General features: G+C 62.8%; 3 protein-coding genes across 4 annotated transcripts; 1 reads left to right on the top strand and 2 right to left on the bottom strand.

Annotated features, from left to right (window-relative positions):
* Positions 1-667: 667 nt before the first annotated feature.
* Positions 668-4,669, bottom strand: CHLRE_05g245451v5 (uncharacterized protein). The gene is made up of 6 exons (XM_043062497.1): positions 3,824-4,669; positions 3,309-3,473; positions 2,878-3,031; positions 2,369-2,466; positions 1,944-1,999; positions 668-1,532 (listed from the first exon to the last, which is right to left on the bottom strand). Exons 1-6 carry the CDS (start codon positions 4,499-4,501, stop codon positions 1,409-1,411), a joined length of 1,275 nt encoding a protein of 424 aa, XP_042924653.1. The 5' UTR covers positions 4,502-4,669; the 3' UTR covers positions 668-1,408.
* Positions 4,670-4,769: 100 nt separating this feature from the next.
* CHLRE_05g245450v5 (uncharacterized protein) lies at positions 4,770-7,814 on the top strand. The gene is made up of 7 exons (XM_043062496.1): positions 4,770-5,036; positions 5,283-5,409; positions 5,626-6,107; positions 6,480-6,636; positions 6,794-6,859; positions 7,162-7,255; positions 7,421-7,814. Exons 1-7 carry the CDS (start codon positions 4,859-4,861, stop codon positions 7,520-7,522), a joined length of 1,206 nt encoding a protein of 401 aa, XP_042924652.1. The 5' UTR covers positions 4,770-4,858; the 3' UTR covers positions 7,523-7,814.
* A 1-nt stretch (position 7,815) lies between these two features.
* CHLRE_05g245500v5 (uncharacterized protein) lies at positions 7,816-22,139 on the bottom strand. Of its 2 annotated transcripts, none has more exons than XM_043062498.1 (38): positions 20,306-22,139; positions 19,662-20,027; positions 19,309-19,540; positions 19,027-19,120; positions 18,477-18,864; positions 17,760-18,260; positions 17,455-17,541; positions 17,214-17,312; positions 16,921-17,019; positions 16,538-16,750; positions 16,228-16,386; positions 15,910-16,038; positions 15,634-15,732; positions 15,449-15,544; positions 15,163-15,261; positions 14,876-14,974; positions 14,640-14,738; positions 14,210-14,302; positions 13,854-13,952; positions 13,565-13,666; positions 13,315-13,416; positions 13,040-13,135; positions 12,668-12,760; positions 12,458-12,562; positions 11,963-12,061; positions 11,714-11,818; positions 11,461-11,571; positions 11,207-11,308; positions 10,940-11,038; positions 10,721-10,819; positions 10,497-10,592; positions 10,296-10,406; positions 10,078-10,176; positions 9,827-9,925; positions 9,470-9,568; positions 9,204-9,299; positions 8,822-9,016; positions 7,816-8,652 (listed from the first exon to the last, which is right to left on the bottom strand). In XM_043062498.1, the coding sequence occupies exons 1-38, from the start codon at positions 21,713-21,715 to the stop codon at positions 8,569-8,571; spliced, it is 6,453 nt and encodes a 2,150-aa protein (XP_042924651.1). In that variant the 5' UTR covers positions 21,716-22,139; the 3' UTR covers positions 7,816-8,568. The 2 variants fall into 2 exon arrangements, with proteins under 2 accessions (XP_042924651.1, XP_042924650.1); XM_043062499.1 differs by having other exon boundaries at positions 15,910-16,035.
* Between the last annotated feature and the right edge of the window lie 1,146 nt (positions 22,140-23,285).

The raw sequence follows: 23,285 nt of genomic DNA, 5'->3' as shown, positions 1-23,285 counted from the left end.
CACCCGGACGTGGCCTGTGACGCCGTCAGAGGCCGCCGCCTTGAACCGGGCAGTTGCCGACCTGCCGGGCGCGCGGTGTGGTGTGATGGCCGTGGAGCTGGGGGCAGAGCCGACGGTGCCGCCGCACGGCCAATAGCCCAATACGGGTACTTCCTCGTGATGCCAGAGGCCAAGGTGGAGACGGCGGCGCAGAAGGTGGCGGCGTTGGCGCAGCCAATCGACGCGGCCGAGTCTCGCGGTGCCAGGCACTCGCCTGGCCTGGAGTAAAACATGGTTGGGGCGTGACAGGGTCCTTGCCACCCCCGAAACACGTTGCCCACGACCCATCCCTTAAAGCCTTTGCCTAGCGGCCCACGACTCCACGAGGCACACATCGCGACCAAGACCAGCATGACACAAACACGCCTTCACGCCTTTCACCGTTCCACAGGGGTGGCTGCCAAACCGAGGCCCGCCCCCTTGAGGCCAGTGAGGGCCGGTCCCGACTCCAGAGGGCCGCAAGCTGGGGCAGCGGAGACAATAGCCAACAGGTTTCGTATGGCAGGGGCCCTGTTGCATAGGTCGTATACCTCCGTATCTCCCTGGGGCCGCGGCCGCCACGTTACCCAGTCGTGGACTGAACAGCGGTTCCATGAGCCGTTCACCCGTTGCGTATAACTCGGCCCTGGAAATCGTGCCGTTACAGTGGGGCAGCTCTTGGGGCAGCTGGCAGCCTCGCTCATATTCTTCTGGCGGCTGAAGTCGAATAATTATTGGGAAAGCTCGACATTCTTGACATTGTTGCTCTCTGTGTCAGTGCTTGACCGCGGCAGGAGCGAGCGCCGACAGGAGCACATGACTTCCATACTTGGTGCCCCTACCACGCCCGTCTACTTCCACCTTGCACATCGCCGCCAGTTCTTCCATTGCTACCTGCCGCTAAACACGCCAGGCTTCCTCATGGTGCTTGGCTGACCAGGCTTGCCACGAGTCACACATAAATTGACAAGCTCTATTTGGCTATCAGGGAGCGACACATGACTGCTCCTCCTTTGGTATAATCGACATTCATGCCGGATTGCCGGTGCCAAAACCAACACGCACCTAGCCATCCGCCTCACGCTGAACCACCAAGCGCCTTGCACCTGCGATGACACAGACGCAGCACGCCAGCCGCATTCGTGGCCGCCTCTCCCGCCAGCCCGCGCCCCTACCTAGCCGCCCTAGCTCCCTACCGCCGGCTGCGGAAGAACACCGGAAGCGCCACTCACGGCCCCCGCACACACACACACACGCCTCCTCTCCTCCTACCTCCCTCCCACCGACTGCGAAACAGCGACAGCATCCCTCACGCCCCCTTCACGTCTCCTCCCCCCCCGGTTTGGTTGAGTTTGGGCTGGTATTTACAAACCCCCTACCAGCCCCCGCCCTACCGCCTGCTGCGGAACAGCGGCAGCAGTGGCTCGTCGACAACGAAGCCGTTCCGCCAGCGGTAGCGTGGCCCCAGCAGCAGCACCGCCGCCGCGCCGCCCAGCGCACCACCGAGGTGAGCCCTGCGCGGTGGGGTGCGTGTGTGTGGAAGGCAGGGTAAGGAGGGGGAGCAGGCGTTCATGTGGAGAACGGAGGGATTCAATTGGAGTTGTAGAAGTGCCGACGTCCAGTGGGAACAGCGGGTGGTGGTGTGGTGGTGGTGGAGGGGTTGTGAATACCAGGGGGAGGGCAGTAGTGGAGGTAGCAGCAAGGCGGTGGGGGACTGCAACACGTGGAGGCTCAGCGCGGTTACGCCGCACTGTCACACTGCTGTCGAGCAGTCCCCGTTGCACGGTGAGCGAGCATCAGGGCAAGCATGTGTGCTTCTGGCTTTGCTTGTGTATGGATGGTTGCACACGTGCAACAACCTCACACGGACAGGACATGATGATACTAACCACACAGCAGTCGAGCGAGCACAAGCACACACCCACCAGTGCGCCAGGGAGCCTCCAGCCACCATCGACAGCACCACGTTCAGACCCACCACCTGCGCATGCGCATGCGCGTCTGAGTTCATGTGTGTGAGCGTAACCATTGGCTAGTCGACACTGACCATCTGGGCCCAGCCGCTCCACACCCACACCCGACCACCCCACACACCCCGCCCACATTGCATCACACCCGAGCCCACGCCCACCATTTCGCCCACCCCTACGCCCTCCCCACCACCACCCACACCTCCACATCCTGCCCACCACCCACACTCCGCCACCCACACCTCCACACCCACACCTGCCCACCCACACCTCCACACACCCCACCTCCTGCCCACCTCCACACACTCCGCCACCCACACCTCCTGCCCCCCACCTCCACACACCCCACCTCCACACACCCCACACCTCCTGCCCCGCACCTGCGCCACCCAGGACATGTCCGCGCTGCTCCACCCCGTGTAGTTGCGGTTGCGCAGCCGATACGTCACGTAGGCGGCAAACAGACCCGCCACGCCGCCTGCAGAAGGAGGGAGGGCCGTGTGTGTGCGTGGGGCGGCGGCGCCAGGGATGAGATGACGGTGCTGACAGTGGTGCAAATGGAAAGGGCATGGTTGATGCGGTGGCGAGAAGGCATAGGCCTCAGTAACGTAGTAAGGCCGGTAGACCTCAAAACCCCAGTCGCACGTTGTTTCCCATTCTGCCACCCGCTGCTGAACTCAGCCAAACACACGCCTAGCCCATACTGCTGGTGCGTCCACCACCAGATTGAAAACCCCGCTCAGCCCCGTCTTCCCCTCTTCCCCTTTCCCCCGACCCTCGCTCTTCCCCCTTCCCCCCTCCCCGCTTCCTACCTTCCCCCTTCCCACCTTCCCCCCTCCCCCCCCCCCCGCCCCGCTGACCCCTCCCCCCCCCCTTGCCTCCTCCGCACCTGACGCGCCCCACGACACCGTCCCCCAGCCCCCCCAGGCGTACTGCGCCGCACTGCCCGCCACCACACTCAGCAGGTAAATGGCGGCGAAGCGGCCGCGGCCGGCGGCGGACTCCAGGTCCGGACCCAGCCAGTGCAGCGCCAGCATGTTGGACTGCAGGCGTGCGAGGGGCGGGGGTTGTAAATACCAGCCCAAACTAAACCAAACCATCCCACGAACAGGGGATACATTCATGACTACAGTAGTTGTAGTTAGGGAAGTGGGCTGCAGGGAGTGGGGGAGCGGCCCGGGGGATACGGTGCGTGCCCGAGCCCATTGAAAAAAGCAGCATCACTATCAGAAAGCCCGCCCGACCGGCGGCCCCTACCCACCCAACCAACCAACCAACCAACAAAACCCACACCAACCCCATCATCCCCCCCCACCCCACCAGCAGGTGCAGGAAGTCGGTGTGCAGGAAGCCCGCCGTGAGCAGGCGGTGCCACTCGCCACGAGCCACCTCGTGTGGGATTGCAGCCATGGCCAGCACCACGGAGCGGTCCGTCCGCGCCACCAGGTAGGTGGCCACGTTGATGGCCAGAAACAAGTTGGTCACCTGGGCATGTAATCAGTGGGCGGTTGTGGGTTTTGGTGGGGGTTGGTGGGGTTCGGTGGGGTCCCAGGCATATGAGTGTTAGGAGACGATGAGCAAATGCATACGATGAGTGGTTGTGAGTTACGTGAGTTGTTCGGGCGGCTGCGGGAGTGGTGCAGCTCGAAGGGGTCAAAAGCTGCTGGGTGCTGAATGCAGGTGGTTATGTGCTAGCTGACGCCCTCCACCACCAGTATCACCAGGAACTGCAAGCCCGCGTAAGGCATGAGAAGACCAAGTCCAGGCCTGGCCGCGCAAGCCCGTGCACCCAACATGATTGTGGCACCTGCAGAACCCCCCAGCGCCGCGCACACCTGTCGATAGGGGCCCTCCGCAGAGTTGCGGAAGTCCTGCCACGTGGGCAGCATGCGCCGCCAGTCCGAAAGCTGCCGCACCTGCTGCTGGTGGTGGTGATGCGGGTTGGGCTGTAGCAGTGCCTGTTGCTGAGGCTGAGGCTGTAGCCGCGATTGCAGCAGGCCCCGAACCGCGTGAGAGCCGGGCAGGACGCCGCCGGGAACGGCGGCTAGCATTAGAGGTGAAGGGTCTCTGTGGCCGACGGCCGGTCTGGGCGGCACTAGCCCCAGCGGCTGTAGCGGCTGCCGCGTCTGGCCGGCGGCAGTAGCAGGCGCACGGTGTGCCGAGGCTGGCAGGCTGAGCCCGGAGTCCGCGTGCTGGGGGCTTACTGGGTCTGGCGCGGGTGCTGCTGTGTGAGAAGCGTGTTTGACAGATGATGCGCACGACTGGGGCCCCACGTGTTCTTGAGCCGAGGAGGCGCAGTCAGCGCACGCGCAGGCGCCGCCGTGGCCGGACCCGGACCAGGTGCCGAAGGGCTGGAGTGCGCCAAAGGCGTAGTCAGCGGCGCCAAGGCTTGAGCTGCCCTTGCCCGGCAGACCAGTTCCTAGAGAGAGTAGCGGGGTGATGCCTCGCGACGCCAGCAGCGCCCCGTCACAGGCGGGCTGTGCCGCGAGGCTGGTCACGAAGCGCAGATGCATCGTCGCGGGTCTGAGACTCGCCATGGGCCACCCTGCCTGCTGATATTATGACAGTGCAGGATAGCTGAAACAACAGGCAAAGCCAATGTTGTAAGCCAGCGGCGAGGTTGCAAGTACCGGTATTGGAACCGGAGGAACCGAGTGGTCCCTAAGCCTGATGCGGAGATGTAATGTGTGTAAACAAAGGGTTGAACCCTTGCGAGTATCTCCGCCCAAGAAATCCCAACAATCGCAGCAGAGTAATCGTGCCTTACATCCAACGCCCAATCTGCTTCTCTGGATACCGCTCTTTGTTGATACTGCATATAGCGCTATCTTGCTCTTTCAAACACCACACGAGGAACAGGAAGTGGCAAGATGGCGCGCAGGCTAGCTCGCGCGTCGGGTTTGTTTGGGTCGCTGCGGGCTCTAGCAACGGATAGAGTTGTGGCTGGAGTATCAGATGAGCTTGCGTCAGTGGCACTAACGACAAGCAGCGGCTGCCGGGCGTTCGGCTCATCAGCATCTGGCAAAGAGGGCGAGAACATCGATTTCGGTGAGGCACCCAGCGCTTTAAGAAGGGTGGCATATGAGCGCCATCGGATACGGTCTCGCAGCTGCCAGCTCTTGCGTTGGCCGAGTTGTCCCCCGTCCCCCGGTCGCGCTGCACGAGTGGTCCCCTCGCTCCCACAACACACTGCACCCTTCGTGCGTTCAATTCCCTTGTCCACACCAGCTGCGCTTCTACACCCGTCGCTTGTCTCTTACAGCTCCTTGCTCTCCCGCCCCCGCCCATTACCAGGCTTCAAGCAGGTGCCGCGCGACGCCAAGCAGGGCCTGGTGGGTCAGGTGTTCAGCAGCGTGGCCAACTCGTACGACGTCATGAACGACCTCATGAGCGGGGGGCTGCACCGGCTTTGGAAGGACAGGTGCGGCGGCACGGCGGCACGGCGTGTGGGGCTGTTGCACGGCTGCACGCAGGAGGCGGGGAGCAGCAAGGCGGCTGGGGCCAGGCCGCCAGGGGGGTGCCGTATCAGCATTACGGAGCAATGTCACACCGGATCTGGTCACCATGCTGGGTACCATTTAACAGAACGCGCGTGCGTGAGCTCCTGCTTCTGCCGCCTCCCTGCCCTCCTCCTCAGGTTGGTGGAGTCGCTGCGCCCCTTCCCCGGCCAGGAGCACCTGGACGTGGCGGGCGGCACTGGCGACGTGGGCTTCAGGGTGCTGAGGGCCATTCGCGCGGCGGAGGCGGAGGAGCGCTTTAGCGCAGCCACCTCCTCGGGCCGGAGCAGCAGCAGCAGCAGCAGCAGCAGCAGCAGCAGCACCAGGAGCGGCAGCGGCGGCGGCGGAGCGGGGAGGAAGCCGGCTGCGGGCGCGAGCGCGGGTGCTGGGCAGGCGGCAGGGCTGGCGGTGGGGGAGGCGGGGCCAGGGCCCGGCAGTGCAGCGGCGGCAGCAGCAGGAGGGGCGGGAGCGGGAGCGGGAGCGTCGGCGGCGGGCGCGCGGGGAGCCGGTGGCGCGGATGCTGGCGGGCCGGTGGCGCCGGGGCGTGTGGTGGTGTGTGACATCAACCCCGACATGCTGCGGGTGGGGCAGCAGAAGGCGCGGAGCAGCACCGACCTGGCGGGTGAGCGGGGCGGGTGTGTGTGGGGGGGGGGGGGTGCAAGGATTGGTACAGGGGGGTCCATGCATAATTAGTTGCGACGAGATGCTGTTGACAGGTCGTTGCAGGAGATTAGTCTTGGGGGCGGGGGTGGGGGCTGCAGCGCTCCCTAGCCCCCCAGGCGCGGTGTGGCGAGACTGGGTGAGGAGAGGTCACTCTCGGTGAAGTACTGGAAGCTAGGTTGCATGTAGAGCGCGGTGGTCTACCTGCTATCCCGTGTGCCACGCCTATCGCCTGCACACTCTTCGGTGCGCCCTCATGCATTTGGTTTAGTTTGAGCGGGTATCGACAACCCCACCTACCCGCCTACCCGCTACCACTGCCCACTCCGTGCAGGTGACACCGGCCTGGCCTTCGTGGAGGGCAATGCCGAGGCGCTGCCCTTCGCCTCCGGCTCCTTCGACTCGTACACCGTGGCGTTCGGAATCCGCAACGTGACCGACCGGCCCGCGGCGCTGCGGGAGGCGCTGAGGGTGCTCAAACCGGGCGGCAGGTGGGCGGGGGGGGGGGGGCGGCGGGGGGCGTAAGTGGTGGACGGAGCACCACGTTGGGTGCGCATCTGCACGGTGTCAATCCTCTCCGCTTGTGCTGTCCAAACACAGGTACCCGGCCCCCCGGTTTCTAAGTAATCATGAATGTACCCCCCGCAGGCTGTTGGTGCTGGAGTTCAGCCACGTGACTCAGCCCGGGCTCCGGGAGCTGTACGACGCCTACAGGTGAGGTGGCGGCCGGACGGGGGCCGGGCACTACGTGCCCACATGAGTGTGGGGTTGGACGGACCTTCGTCGGCCTCGACACGCCGCTCTTGTGGGGCTCAGCTCCTTGCATGTGCTACCCACGCGCCACCCAAGTAGCATCCCAGTGGCCTGCAGCAGCATCGGCCGCGCCGAATCGTGCGCCTCCTCCTGCCGCCCCTGCGCTCACTGTACGGGTTTGGCTGGAAGCTGACCACGCCTGGCTCCTGGCTTTTCCCCTGTCGCCCCACACTCCTCCTCCTCGCCCTGCCCCACGCACACAGCTTCGCGGTCATCCCGCGCATCGGCGGCCTGGTGGCGGGCGACGCCGCCAGCTACCAGTACCTGGTGGAGAGCATCCGCAAGTTCCCCGACCAGGTGGGCGCGGGTTGGGAGCGGCCGCCCTAGCCAGGAAGCATGGGTGGCAGAAAGCATGGGGGCATCCCACATCATTCCAGCTCCGCGCATGCCCAGGCCGTTTGGTTTAGAATGTCCTCGCACGCCTGGTGTTAAATGCCACCCGCCGCGCCGCGCTGTTTGCAGGAGACGTTTGCGCGCATGATCGAGGACGCGGGCTTCCGGGCAGTCACGTACGAGAACATGAGCGGCGGCATTGTGTCGCTGCACTCTGGGTTCAAGCTGTGAACGCACTATGTTTTTCTGACACTTACACAAAAGTCGGCACGTGTGATGTGGAAAGGACGGAAAGGGGTTGACTAGGCGGGGCCGCGGGTGTGTGGCGTGCATAAGTTTTGGAGGAAAGGCTGTGGATGGGCGGAAGTAAGAGGGAGCACGACCATGGCTGTGTTACGGTAGACGGGGCTCTCCCTGCCCACAAATGCCAGTTAGCTGGAGTGCTCATATCTCTGAGATGTGTTATTATCGATGCAGAATGCTGTCGAATAGTTGAGACAGGAGGCTGTAATCATGCATCGTCGGGCCAGGATGGACCTGTGCCGGAGCAGAATAACCGACCGGGCCCAATGCAGTCCTTGCCTTGCTTCGCAATACACATCCACCGCCGCATACATACAGCCGCCACCGTCCACAGCCACCAACGGCACGCACGTAGAACCCAGCAAAAACGACCCTAATCCGCCAACCCACGCCGTCAACCACACCAGACATTTGCGTGGTCATACAAGTGCATGGGGGTACCGTGCCGTACTATGTTTGAGCAGCCTTCAGCGGCACCCGACACGTGTTGCCGCTGCCAGGTTGAGCTCAGGCCGCGTGCTCACAGTTGCCCAATAGAGCAGCGTGATTGCCACTCCACGCTATTCCCAGGTGTATCACGTTTCGTTGCTCCTCAAGTGTCTCGCCAAGCCTCAAAGAAACTTCATTGCGCACAGACCCAGCAGCCCGTTTGAATAAAACAACATGCACGCTGGACCAAGCTGGTGGGTAATGCCAGCTGCTGGATGAGATGACACGTTGCCCCCATGAGCGTGCAGGCCTCTGGCCGTCCCTTCCACAACTCCTTCACCGCATCTGCCGCACTTGTCCCTGCATATGCACACCCGCCAATTGTGCATCACGCCAGCGCATAGGCAACACACTAGCGGGCCGTCATGCATGCTCGGCGAGGCAGGTGGGCTGCCCCGCTCCCTGCAGGCTGCCTATCAGGCTGTGCGTATCGGGCTGCCTATCAGGCTGTGCCCATCATCAGGCTGTGCCTATGGGACTGCCTATCAGGCTGCCTGCTGCAGGATCTGCGCCACCTCTGTGTGGCCCTGCCGCACAGCCGCGTCGTACGGCGTGTGGCCCCATGCCGCCTGCAGCAGGGGCACACACAGACCCAGCGCAAACATACATGCATCATCCGGGTGTGTTTGGTTTATGAATCTGCACATACTTACACACGGCATGCAGGCTGCGGCCACAACGTGTCTGGGTTAGCTGTTATAACTGAACAGCGGTCCAAACATCGGCAGTAGGCCTTACCTTGACGTGCTTGTTGGCCCCAGCCGCCAGCAGCGCCTTGACCACCTCCACGTGGCCATTCTCAGCTGCGAGGTACAGCGCGGTCTTGCCGTCGGCAGTGGTGGCTTCTTTGCTGGCGCCTTTTTGGAGCAGGAAGCGCACAATTTTGTCGAGCCCGAACGTGGAAACGACGTGCAGCAGGCGGGTGCCTTGCGCCTGTTGCACACATGCACGCCATGCACGCAGCGAGAAGCGCACCGAGAAAGTTTGCTTGCATGCATGTCTGACCTGAGGTGGCCGTCGTTTTCGCACTTTCATGACACGCGGCGGCACATATGGTACAACAATAGTAAATGTGATTAACACCGCAGCGACACCCATCGCGGAACGGTGTGTCACCTACCGCTGCCGCCTCCAAGTCCACACCCGCCGCCAGCAGCACGTCCATGGTCTCCAGCTGACCTGCGGCAGCTGCCAAGAAGATTGCCGGCAGCATGCCCTACGCACACCACAATAGTCATAGTGCACATTAGCAAGAGTGGCAAACGCCCAAGACGATGGCACGCTATTTACAAGCAGGGAAATAGCGCAGGCGTACGGGGCAGCGCATGCGGCATGCCACGTGTGGGCGGAAGAAAGGCTAGCCGTAGCGCGAGTAACGTCACACACCTCGCAAAGTCCATTCTTGTCGGCCCCGGCCTCCAGCAGCGCCCGCAGCGCCTGCACCTGACCCAGCTTGGCAGCCAGGTGCACCGGCCGCAAGCGGTCCTGTGCACATGTTTTGGCGGTGGGAAGACAACGGTTGTTTATCCATAGCAAGGTTACGGTAGCAGGTGTGTTTGGTTGGCACCTAACTACTACGTGCACTGGCTGCAGACCGTCCTGCACGTCCGTGTGTTGGGGTGGCGGTGAAACACAAACGAAAAGGGCAGCCACAAATGCGTTTGACTGACTGCCAAGTCCGCTATGGTATCATCAAAAGAGCTGATGCCCATGTATCATTGAGCAAGGCAGGCAGGCACGCACCGTGTTCTCCTGTTCCTTGTTTGCCCCAGCCTCCAGCAGCACCTTGACCACCTCCACGTGCCCGCTCTCACAGGCAACATGGAGAGCCGTGTCACCGTTCTGATGCGGCCATGACAACGTAAAAGCAAGGTCAGCGTTGCAAGCCCATATGCACCATAACCGTTGGCAACTGCAAACCAGAAGCACAGGAGCGTACGGAAGGAGCTCTAATATATCGTCTGCACCAGCACCGGGCAGGCATGGTGGCCTACCTTGTTGGTCGCCTCCAGTTTTGCGCCAGATTCCGCAAGCACCTTCACCACCCCGGCATGGCCCTTGCCCGCGGCGATGTGGAGTGGCCTTGAGCCGTCCTGTACGCGCAGATAGCACATGCTGGGGTTGTGCCATCACAGCGCAGACTAAGCTCAATTCTGTACTTTACAGTGCAGCTTGCTTGCAAGACCATTCCCAGGGCGGAAAGTGCACCCACCTCGTCAGTGCCGTCAACGGCATCCTTGTCGGCGCCCCTGGCAAGGAGCAACCGCGCCACCTCCACTTGGCCCGCATTAGCAGCGAAGGCAAGTGCGCTCGGGTTGCTCTCCTGCAGCGACATGGGCACATTAATCACCGTCATGGCACTTCGCGGGGAAACGGCTGCAAGTGCTATGCCCGCAGCGACAAAGGCACGCACCCCGCATGCGTCGACGTCCAAGCCCGCGTCCAGCAGCGCTGCGACGGCCTCCACGTGTCCCAATCCGGCGGCAATGTGCACGGGTCGCATGGTGCCCTGCACGCCGCGGGACGAAGCAAGCCGCTACATGTATCAGAGGCCGCAAAACGTCATTGGCCGCAGATTTGCGATAAACCTACTGGTTTACGGACAACATCAAAACAGTGGACGATACAAAGGCGCACCTTGCACAGCGCATTCTTGTCGGCACCTGCCTCCAGCAGCGCCCGCAGCACCTGCACCTGACCCAGCTTGACGGCCAGGTGGACCGGCCGCAGCTCCGTCTGTGCACACGAGATGTAAACAGTGGGTGGCCCCGCACGTAATGGTGAATTACGCACCGGACGTGCGGGCGTGCTTGGCATAGTAGACAGGCCATTCAACAACAGCCGCTTGTCACGTACCCCGTTCTCTGCCTCCTTGTTGGCGCCGGCTCGCAGCAGCGCTCGCACCACCTCCACGTGCCCGCCCGCAACGCCGAGGTGCAGCGGCCGGTTGGCGTCCTGCAGCAGGTAGGGCCCGTACAGAGATGGGACGCCAGGGGCGGCCAGGTCAACTCAAGTTTGGGCCGCCGGATTCACCAACGGCCGAAACGCGTCAAACATCACGCCGGGGAGACGAATTGAGAGCAATTAGTGAAATGCGGCAGCAGTTGTAGACCATCTGCCTACCTTGGTGGTGGCCTCCTTGTTAGCGCCGGCCTCCAGCAGCAGCTGCACCACACCGGCGTGGCCTTTCACACTGGCCTTCATAAGAGCCGTCTGGGTTTCATCCTGTAGGATGCGTGCGCAAGGTAGGCATGCAGACCAGTTGATATCGCCCTCCTGGCGTGGTGCGGCATACAACATTCATGTCTCCATTTCCGCGCCACTGCCTTGCACTCGTGCCCCAACGTCACTGCGCCTCGTTCTACGTGTGTCCGTACCCCGAGCGTAACGTCGACGTCAATGCCGCCTTCTAGCGACAGCCGCACAGCGTCGAGGTCTCCTCCCTCAGCAGCACAGTGGAAGTCTGCAGGCGTGGTCACTGCGGGCGCCTGTGATTGGAAGCAGGCGGGATTGGGCAGAGTATTTGCGCAGGTTCACGAACGAGGTTCACTACATTGGACACTTGCTACCCGGTACCCGTTGCCAGCAAGTGAGCCAGCAGGGGCCACGCGCGCAACTGCTCCCTCTTACCGGCGGTGCTGTCTTTGGTTCTGAGCACGCCACGGCCTCTTCCAGCGCCGCCGCCGCTTCCTCGCGCCCCTTAGAGCGAGCCAGCTGCAGCGGCGTGTTCCCTTGCTGCAATGCACGAGCGGAGCATGCACACGGTCTTACTCAGTGTACGATACCTTTGAGCCGAGAGATGACTTGACCACGTTGCCATCACGATGCATCAGGCAGCCCCCGCCTGCCACGCCCGCGTGCTCAGGCACATATCCCCACCTTGTCCATCGCCTTGGCGTCCGCCCCAGCCGCTTTCAGTACCTTCACCACCTCCACGTGACCATACTCGCACGCGAGGTGCAGCGCCGTTTTGCCGTCCTGACGCGGGTATGGCAGCGCAAAAACAAGGTAAGCGCAGCAAGCTAGGTGTAAGAGGCAAACCGGGGCAGTCTGGTAGCCCCCGCATGGCCATGCATGCCCAAGCAGCATTTGCTTATTAGCCCGCCTTGCAACCAAGTCTACAACGCACGCTCTGCACGCCAACACGGCGGCTTGCGATGGGCAAGCCCTGAAACAAGACTCCGTCATCCCTCAGGGCTGACAGGCAATGCACCCCAGCTCCACCGCCTTGAGGTAGGTCGGCCCCAGCCCCGCTTGTCGCGCCTCCCCATGGAAGGACAGGTGGCGGAGACGTTCATAATAACCGACATAATGACACGACACCATCGAGACATGCGGCAGAGCATCATGCATGCCTTAATACAATATTCCCACCGTGTCCACCGCCTTGACGTCCGTCCCAGCCGCAATCAGCGCCTTCACCACCGCCTGGTGGCCACTGTAGCAGGCGGCGTGCAGCGGTGTCCAGAGGGTGTAGACCTGTGTGTAAATGTGCGCGAAAGCGACGCGGTGAGGACGGACGTCCTATTGCACGCACTGTGCTCGTGACGATCAGGCGCATGACTGCAAGGTCACCATACTCACATCCCGATAGGCTGTCTTGGCGCCCGCCTCCAGCAGCGCCTGGACAAGATCCAGGCGGCCGTTCTGGCTCGCGACGTACAGCGGCGTGTAGTCCTGCCGCACGTGAGCCGGCACGCGTCAGATGCTTGCGTGATAGATGTTGTGCGTAGCTATGACGTGAGCAAAGGACAAGGTGCAGGCTGCTGGAGCCCACTGCTGGTGCCCACACTCATCATTGGACGTTTCGTCTCCCGCATGTCCCTCGTTGTTGCTACCGTCAGCAGGCAGGTCCTGCCTCCACATGACCCTTTCTTGTCTATGCTTTCTTCATCCTCCCTACACGCCTCGTTCCGACTACAAGCGGCCAACACACGCACTGCACGCGTGTCCTACCGATCCCGCCGCCTCCAGGTTGCAGCCAGCCGCGATGAGTGCCCGGACCACCGGTGTGTGGCCACGGCCACATGCCACGCACAGCGCGCTTCCCCACTGCACGGCAAGCAGCAGGGAACATGCAGCAAGCGGGACAGATTTGGCGCGGTCAAGCCCTTTCCCGCACCTGCTATGGCGTGGATTGGGCAAGCATCACACACGCGCTATCATTAGTTATCCAGCCGCTGTAGCTATCCAAACACCATCAATTGTGCACGTGTCCTTTGTTGACGCACCAATTTCGCGTTCACGTCCTTGTTGGCGCCTGCCTCGAGCAGCGCCTCCACCACATCCACATGTCCCTTCGCGCTCGCGGAGTGCAGGCACGGCCAGCCGTCCTGAAAGCACATGGTTGCAGTCAGCACAATCTAGTACAAAGTAAGGGGCAGGTCAGGGAGCACTTCCTACCGCAAGCTTTGTCTGCACAAGTAGGCTAGCCAACATCCGCCAGCAGCCGATTGACGCGTGGCGCTCATCACTGCTCACCGTGTCCAGCGCCCCCAAGTCCGCGCCAGCTGCGACCAGCGCCTTCACCACCCCGGTGTGGCCGTTGTCGCAGGCCAAGTGCAGCGCGCGCTTGTTGGTGTCCTGTGTTCGGCGCGGGTTGGCAGGCGGTGCGGTGCTTATTGGTACCAGAATCAAATCAATTGTGCATTGAAATGCCAGCTGGCAGCAGTGCAGGCCGCGCGAGCAATAGCGTCGTCTGTCCAACCAAAACCATACAACCCAGTTCTAGAGCCCAGCAGGAAAGCACGAACGATGCAGTGGAGCTCACCGGGCTGCCGATGTTGACGTCGATGCCCGCCGCCAGCGCGCGCCGCACCCCCTCCAGGTCGCCGCGAGCGGCCGCCCCCAAGAACTCCTCGGGCGTTGCCTGTGTCCAAGATTACAGATTAGGAACATGTGGACCAGGGACAGCATAGCACCAAGCCCACCAAACTATCGGTACCGAAACGTTACATTGACATTGCTCGAAGGCGGCGGGACAGGTGGTATGGAGGAGTATGACATGGAGGAGTATGTGGACCAAGGACGACATAGCACCAAGCCATTGCCACGGCTCCAGGGGTCAGAAGCGTGGGAACAGGTAGCAAAGCCGTTACCGGTCGCCCCCAGCCAGCCACTGCTTACCGTGCCCCCCAGCCTCCCGGTAGCCTCCTGGATGGCCTGCTCCACCTCATTGTCCCCTCGGTCTTGAGCAAGCTGCAGGGGCGTCTTTGCATCCTGAGAGGCGGTTATTGGCGGCAACGGGACAGCGGCAACAGCGGTAGGGGGCGGGCCGTGTCAATGAGCCGAGCGACCGCCAGCACACAGGGTGCTGCTATCTAGCAGTCCAAGCAGTACCAGCAGTGGAAGGGCGCAAGGCGGCATAGCCATGCGCCGGCCAAACGTTGGGCTGGATAGGAAGACTGCGTGAGGCTTAACTTGCCCATCAACCGTGCCTTGCCGTACCAGACACTACGATACGCTTAGGAGCAGCACACAGGCACTTGGCTGGGTACTACCATGTTCATCAGGAGGCCCCAGGCTAAAGCCCTAGCCTCAGGGCTGAATGGCGCACCTTGTCGATAGCTGCGGCATCCGCGCCGGCCTCCAGTAGTGCCTTGACGATTGAGGCGTCACACTCCATGCAGGCGATGTGCAGGGCCATCGTGCCATCCTGCATTTTTTGAAGTGCCCGCGACGCGACATCAAAAACCCAGCCGCCGTGTGAGCCATTACCCATCGTACTGCGGCGGCAGCTAATCGTACCGCTGCGGCAGCTAAAACCGCGCCTGCGGCATCCGCAAGTCTCACCCGCTTCCCTGCATTCGCACTAGCGCCGGCGGCCAGCAGCACCCGCACCACCTCCGCATGCTGCCACTGCAGCGCGACGAGTAGCGGGTTGACGCTAGCCTGCACATAGGGGCCACGTGGCGTGATAGGTAGTAGGGTAATCAGTGATACATGTACTGGCCACGCGTGTACTGGCCACCCATTGTAACTACTGGATGCGTGACGGCGTGCTCGACGTGTGGGAGATGCGTGTGACACGCGGCCGGTGTGTACTCCGGCCCCAGAACGAAGCCCACAGCATACCCTACCTCGTCTGCAGCATCCTTGTCAGCTCCCGCGGCCAGGAGCAGCTTGACCACCTCCACATGGCCGTTGTAGCTGGCCGCGAACATGGGGGTCTTGCCCGTCTGCCAAAGCATTGGGTCAACGGCCATGTGGGTCAACGGCCGCGCGGGCATGCCAGTACATACCGACACGGTTCGATCCCCCCCTGAAAGCCGTCGCCCAAAGCTGGAAGGAGCTGGCTTCTTAGGCCGCTGGAAGCAGGCACACACAAACATATGTGTACACACAGCCACACACATGAACACCCACTGTGTCTGTGGCGTCGAAATTGGCGCCAGCCGCTAGAAGCAGCCTAACTGCCTCAGTGTGGCCGTGGTGGCAGGCAACGTGAAGGGGAGTCAGGTTCTGCGTAGGAGATGCAACGGGTCAAGTCAGAAGATCTGTGGTTGCCATCATGGTATGTGAACATCATGGCGCAACAGCACGCGACCTACCCCTCCTGCGTCCTCCAGTGTTGCCCCGGCGGTGAGCAGAGCCTTCACCACCTCAACGTGACCGTTCGCACTCGCGTGGAACAGTGGAGAGCAGTCACCCTGTAACAACAGGAGTGTCACCCGTTCGCAGCCTTCTCCAGAAACGGACCGTGCACATGGAAGGCAATGTCGTCCGCCATTTGCAGCGTCATTTGGTCATGGGTCCTTGATATAGGCTTTGGCGTTGGCAATAGGCGCTAGCTATCCAATGCGAACGCACGCGCACGCGGCACGCACCCGATCGCAGCTGTTGACGTCAACCCCCGCCGCCAGCGCCCGCCGCACCGCCTCCAGGTCACCGCGCTCTGCGGCGCCGAGAAGCTCCTCGGGCGTAGCCGCGGCTGGCTTGGCCTCCGCCTGCTCCTGCTGCAAGCCAATAAGCGTCCAGGTACAGGTCGAGGGTAAACGTGAGCAGGTATGCTCACTTGCCAGCAGGTCAGGTGATGAGGCCATGGTACCCCATGCTGCTAGTGCTGCCGACACGTAGCATTCTGGCTCCCAGGCAATGTCAGTCTGTCACGTACGCCCGCCGCCCAACCAACACATCCTATGCACCTTGGCACCGCCGTCACTCTTGTTGCCAGCAGCCGGCCCAGCCGCCACCGCTGCCGCCGCCGTGGTGGCGGCGTCAGCCTCCGCCCCGCGCACCAGAGCCTCTCGCTCCGCCGCCTTGGCTGCGGCGGCCTTCTCCTGCTGCCGCATGTCATCCAGCGCCTGCGCCGCCAGCAGGATACATAGATATTTCCGGAATCTGCTATGAGCATGCGCACGCCACGACACGCTAGCCTCTTACCCATCAAGCAACACACATTGGCGATCCTTTGCAGCACGTTGCCTCGTCAGGTTCACATACGCACGCACGCACCTTCTGGGCCGCTTCTTGGTCCCCTCCGTCCGCGCCGGCGCCCGCACGCAGCAGCAGCTCCGCCACCACCGGCTGTGAGGCCTGGGCCGCGGCCACCAGCGCACTGTGGCCGTCATTGTCTTTGGCGCTCACGTCGGCGCCGGCCGCCACCAGCTCACGCACCACATCCACATGGCCGTTGCGCGCCGCAATGAGTAGGGCGGTGCTGCCGTCCTGCGGGTAGGTAGGTAGGCAGGGGCGTTCGGCGCGGCCAGCATGTAGCTCGCGATGTCAAGGTGCACGCACGAGCTAGATCTGATAAGCATGCGCCGTGTTATAGATGTGCCAACTCGGACACTTACTCACAGCAACCCACCCATCAGCCCGCCAGCCATGCCACCAACCTGCGTCTGGGCGTCCTTGTTTCCTCCCGCCTTGATGAGCGGTTGGATCAGCTCCCACAGCCCCTTCTGCGCCGCCAGATGAAGCGCTTGGCGGCCGTCCTGCATGAGCAAGAGCAAGAGCACGAACACACGCGCACACGAGTCAAGCAACAGAAGCGTGGTGACGGGCGCACGGCCACAAGTTTGGAGGGCACCACCAGCTTGCAGACACGCATACAGATATGTGGCGGTCTCGACGCAGAGCGGGACCAACTGGGATAGGTAATAAAGCCCCTGCTGTAATCCGAACTCACTGGCAGCACCACATCGCCCACCGCGCCCGCGCCCAGCAGCGCGCCCGCGGCGCCCGCGTTGCCGTCAGCCAACGACAGCAGCAGCGGGGTCATGCCGTCCTGCAGCGCGCGCACATTCAGTACCGTACAGTATGTAGGGCTAAGGTCCCACTTCATACTTCCAGAGGCTTGACTGTTGTGGTAGCGTCGCTGACTTGGTGCTACAAACCCATTGGCCCTAGGGTCCTACTGTTGTCCTTACCTCGGTTGGGGCGTTCACGTCTGCCCCGGCGCTGACCAGGAGCGGTACCGCGTCAGCGTGGCCCTCCAGCACCGCTGCTACCAGACCCTGTACGGCATGAGACAGTAGCGCATACGTTGAAGCGGTAACAAGCCGCGGGCGCCGACCGGCAGATACATGTGCGCTATGCCAGCATGTTACCATGAGGCGGCGAATGCCCCTGCTTGCACCCCGGCTTAGTCGGGCACCCGTCACACAAGAGCTCATGATGGTCACCCCTTTTGTGATTCCTTGGCACACACGCGCACACACGCACGTGCACCCACCTTGGTGGCCACGTCACCGCTGACGGCACCGGCCTTGACCAGCGACTTCAGGCCCGCCACATCGCCCTCCGCAGCTGCCTCCACCACCGCCTCAGCCTGGGCCGCGCCGTCGACTTCTGTCCCTGCCACCGCCGCCGCCCCCACCTGCGCCTTGCGGCGCGCAGCCTCCAGCTGAGCCGCCTTTGTGGCGGCCAGCATGCGCGCATGCTCCGCCTTCCGCGCCTCCGCTGCCGCCTTCTCCTGCGCTGCGCTCCGGCCCGCCTCCTCTAGCGCGGCCTGCACCGCCGCCTCCAGCTCCACACGTCGCAGCTCCGCCTGCTCTTCCTGCGACGCGCCACTGCCGTCCTGCTTGACAACGGCGCTGCTAGCTGCGCTCTCCAGCAGCTGTTGCCCCAGGCCCATGCGCACCGCGGCCGAAGCCAGCTCTGCGGCGTCGGCTCCCGCCAGCCGGCTGAGGTTCTGCAGCGCCTTGAGCAGGCCCGCCTCGCCGCGGTCAGGGGACTGCAAGTGCGGGTTGGGGATTGCGGCGGTGGATTTTCGCACGGGCATGTTGCACATGCGTCGGCAACGACCCGAAGCGCGATGTCTTGACGACCCAGATGAGGAAACGCAGCCCTGCCGGCCTGTGCCGGCTTTACCGGGTTCAAGCTGTGCCATGGCACCCAGCAGCCTGGCAGGCTGAAAACTACAACTGTTCACACGTTCACATGTGCTCACCGTCCAAACGTAGTAGGAGTAGACGGCCCACACGCGGTCCGCGAACGCCCACGCCTGGTACGTGCCCGAGTCCAGCTCCTGGAGATATCCGCGCAGCCAGTCCAGCGTGGGCCCCTCCGTGAGGAAGGAATCCGCCTTCCACACGCGAACCCCCGCCTCAAACAACTGCTCCAGCTGGCGGATGAGGCCGTCCGCGCCCCGGGTGCTGCCTGTCTCCAGCGCCGCAGTCAGGGGCGCCACCGCGGCGTCCAGCAGCCGGCTGAGCTCCGGGCCCAGGATCTTTTTGTAGATCATGCTGGGGCCTGGGTCGTCGTTGAAGGAGAGCAGCGCGTCGGCCAGCATGCCCAGCCATGCCTCCAGGCTCATCCAGTTGGACAGCCGCTCCGACCTGACATGCATACCATGTATGCGTCATATGTTCGGAATCCGGGAGCATAAAGAGGAAGACGCAAGCACCCGGAATGGCGGAAATGGAAGAGCATCGCACGCGTGACATCGACAGCTCGGCCAACCCCGAAACGGCAGCCCGTTGCAGCTCGGTCACACGCACCTGCCATGACGCGCCATGCGCTCCGCGAGCGTCCACACGCGGCAGAAGTATTCCCTGCTCGCCACCACTTCGCGGGCCAGGATGCGCTTGAGCACTGTGCCATGGTTGGTTTACAGGACATGCAAACAAGATGAGTTCTGCGATTAAAGTAACGTGCTAAAAAATTGCGAAATGCGAATGCGACTGACATCACGTGAAACCGCCACCTCGCCCCCCGCCTCACGCACACCCCGGCCAACACCCCTGACACCCCCAGCGCCTTCCCGGCACCCTTCGACGCACCGGCGGCAGCGGCTGCGCTGTCCGACACCGCCAGGTCCGCCCCCGCGGCCTTGCGGGCCAAGCCGCGGCGCACAGTGCCCAGCAGCGGCCGCACAACCGCGCTGAAGTCTTTGTCCATGGGCCGAAAGGTTGGCAGCACGATCATGGCGCGGGCGCGTGCGTAAAAGCACTTGCTGCGCAGCACCTCCACCATGCTGGGGGCGCTGTACTGCGGCACGCAGCTCCAATCAATCTACACAACCATGAAACAGGAATGGTGAAGTAAGGTGAGCTGCCGCCGTTGAAAGGGCGGCGGGGCGGCAGCAGCCAACGAGCTTGGTCAATAGCAGACATCTCCCCGTGTCAGAACGTACCCAAATGAACGCGACGCCGGACGCCTTAAGCTGCTGCAGCAACAGCTGCAGCTCGCGGAACTGGTGGGACGTCATGGGCGAGAAGCCGGGCTTCTGCTCCGCCGGCTTTTGCGCGCCCCAGCGCCAGCTCAGCACCGCCGTCAGCTTCCACAACGCCTCCGACACGCGCGCGTACGGCACATCCACGCATTCCTCCGGCACCACGTCCTCGTACACCTTGACCTGGCTCCAGCTCTCCACTGCCGAAAGCTTCAGCAGCCGCATGGGCGCGGCTGCCAGCTCGGGCGGCATGTCCTCGTACAACTCCTGGATCTCATCGGGCAGCTGCTCAGCCGACATGCCCACGGGGAAGCTCGCCAGCAGCGCCTAAGAAAGAATGGCAGGGAATTCGGCAAGCCCAGCTTGTTGGGGTTAGCGCGACCCAGCTTAACTGGGATAGGGAGATACCACAAGGCATGCGTACGGGTTTAGAATGGGAAGCATGAGTTTCGACCGTGCCCGCTGACCGTGCGTGCGCGACGCTAGCTTCATATTTCCGCTGCACTTGGCTACTTCTGGCTGGCTCTCTAGCTGTAACGCACCCCAGCCCAGCCGTTACCCAGTGTGAGCCGCAAGCAAGCCACATGCCAGCACCGTGCGGTTACCTTGTCCACAACCTCCTGCTCCTTCTCCGGCTCCAACAGGGCTGCCGCATCCACCTCAACAGCAGCGGCGGCAGGGGTTGCCGCGGTCGCCGCTGGCTTCGCCTTCTCGCCACCACTGGCCTTCGCAGCCGCCTGTCCCACCGTGCCGCCGGTTGAGGCTTTGCCGCTGACTCTGTTAGGGGTGGTGGTGGTGCTGGTGCCGCTGCGGCCCATCGTTGTCTGACCACCAACACCGCCAGTCTTGCTGGTGCTGCCGGCTTTGACATCGCTTCCACCGCTGGCGCGCGACTTGCCTGCGGCTGTCGCCGCTACCGGCTCGCCGCCTGCTGCCGCCCTGCTGGGCTTGTGGGGCGAGGCCTGCGGCCGCGCCTTCACAGTTGTCAGGGTGCTGCCAGCGCCAGAAGTACCGCCGGCAGCAGCAGCATCCTTTTTGGCGGCGGCAGTAGTAGCAGCAGTAGCAGCTGAGCCCCGTGCTGAGCCGCCCGTCGCGGCGCCAGCAGCATCTTTGTCGCCTCCAGACTTGCCACCGCTTGCGCCCGGCACCTTAGGCGGAGCAAGCTCCTTTCCTTTGCTGTCACCCTCCGCCACCGGCCAAGCCGCCCGCACCGGCTTGTGCCGTGGTGGCGAGGCCCTCGGTCGCTCCATTGATGCCGGAGGTTTGCGCAGTCCTGCGGTGCCGCCCCCGCCAGCAGCTGCTGCAGTAGCAGCTGTGGGGGAAGACATGGGCGGAAGCATGAGGCCCGAACGCGCCAAGCTGGACAGTCCGGGGCTGCGGGGGGCCCGGGCGGGTGGGAAGCCCACGTCAGCAGCGCTCTTGCTGAGGTCCAAGGAGTATCGGCTGTGTGTGGGGAAGGCCCCTGCCTTCCGCTGCAGCGGTGCCGTCATGTTCAGCCGAGTCTTGGAAGTAGCAGTGGGCATAGCGTATGCTGGGCCGGTGTAGGTGCTGTAAGGGCTGCTGGGGGCAGAGCCCAGTTCCACGCCATCGGCGGTGTGCCGGCGTGCCTGCGGGCTGGCGAAGCCGCCCCGGAGCCGCGCGGGCGGAAGGCCCTGAAACGGCGACAGCTGCTGGGGGCGTGCGCCACCGGCGGAGCCTCCCAAGCTGCTGCTCAGCTGCTGGGCCTTCGGGGAACCCCATGCGCTGCTGCCCGGAACGCTGACATCAAGCTGCGAGGTGCTGGAAGGGCGGAGGCTCGACGGTGGAAAGCCGCCCGCGCCCGCGTGTCGGGCGCCCAACGGCAGGAGTGCACCCGCTTGAGAGGTCGAGTTCCTGGCCCCTGGCTGGAGAGATGGGAATGCTGGATTGTTGCTGCTGCCATTGCCCGCCTTGTCGGCAGACTGCTGGTCCCGCGCATGAGTTCCCGTCGACCATGTGGGCGAACCTACTCCTGGAAACGCCCCAGAAGGCCTCATCCGCTACGTTATGTATGCTTGAGATAGTCTAGCATGTAATCCTGGCGGTTCGTGCTTGATATACTTCGAAGTGCACCCGTGCCTTGCCGATGCGTTGTGGAATCCTTTAGCCTTTAGGTGCCTCCCAAGTGTATTGATAATGTATGAGCCACTCGCCGTAGCTAGTCCGCCATTTTGTCGATTCTGCCGGTGTGTAGTGAAGTTCGCACGATGTGAGAGCTTCAACCGGCGGGATGAAATCGTGTACACAATTTTCGCAAAATATATGCGGTTCGTAAATCGGTGCATCTAATTTATTGAGTTAGTTCTCGAGTGGGGGAAAGCAAGTTCACGTACTATGGAGTTGCGAAGAGTGACACAATTCGTTCGTTGTCGCCAAGGCCAGAGCGGATGCTGTGAAGAAGGTCGCCGACACAGCGTTGAGGATAGCAGACGACTTGACAAATGACGCATGAACGGCTCTCATAACCGCTCGGGGTTGCAAGGGGTTGCACAGCGGCTTGGTTCCTAAGCCACCGCCACCTCAGTGCGAAATCCTCGCCATGGCTCCCGACGCCGTCTCAAGTCCAGCGTGTAATACCGTACGGAGGTATGCAGCGTTTGGCTGGGCGGGCCGCAAACTCTTTGGCCGCAGCCCGCAGGGCGGTAGGGTGTGTGATGGGACAGGGTTCAAGGCAGGTTGGCGAGGTCCCGTAGGGTGCAGCCGATGCCCGCAGGGCGGTAGGGGGCGGTTGGCGAGGGTTGGCGGAGTCCCGTAGTGTGCAGCATATTCCCACGCGAGGAATCACGAAAGGCGCATGGCAGCAATCGATGTGGTCACACACACTTCATGATCCATGCCCATTGTTATGCATGCCACGATCTAAATCCCCCCTCGGCATGTATGTATGTAGTGTGCCTGGGGTGCCTGCTGGCTGGCGTGCTGTGGGTCAGTACGCGCGGCCGCTGGGATCGTCGGGTGTGCGTGGCGCGGTGGCGGTCGGATAGCAGCTGGTTGTGTTCCCTGGCCTCAGTGCTCGTATCTTGTAGATGCCCTCAGGCACCCGGCATCTACACATGCGTAGATGACCCTGACCGCGGCATCTACACTTAAGCCCCCAAGCCCCCCAAAACGTCTACGCTTCCCCCATTTTTGCGCCCAAACCGGCCAAAACCGTCTACACTGCGTAGATGCGTGGCACCCAAACCCAAACATTTTTCTCCGCCTTCGGCGGATTTTGGGCAGATTTCTACAGTGTAGATGGAAGATACGAGCACTGCCTGGCCTGCATGGGACCCGAGGCCCGGTTTACGGAATCACGGGTCCGGAGCATGCACGGCCGGCGGGCCGGGAGCACTGAGCACTGAGCACTGAGGGCGACCACCAGTTGTGCGGTCTCGTACTTAGCCTAGTAGGCAAAGTTTTCCACGCACGTGATGACGTGAGGCGCACAGCTTGCATCTTCCAGGGGTAGGCCGCCGCCTCCGGCGAGAAGGGCCCTAACCACGTTCTCGCCCACAGCGTCCAGGGGCCCAAAAATGCGTAAATTCTCGCGTTTGGAAGGGGTACTTGGCGAGATACGGGGACCGT

Source organism: Chlamydomonas reinhardtii, chromosome 5, assembly GCF_000002595.2.
Source record: "Chlamydomonas reinhardtii strain CC-503 cw92 mt+ chromosome 5, whole genome shotgun sequence".
NCBI classification, from domain to species: domain Eukaryota; kingdom Viridiplantae; phylum Chlorophyta; class Chlorophyceae; order Chlamydomonadales; family Chlamydomonadaceae; genus Chlamydomonas; species Chlamydomonas reinhardtii.
Note: the sequence above shows the minus strand (reverse complement) of the source record. Positions and strands in the feature narration are given on the sequence as shown.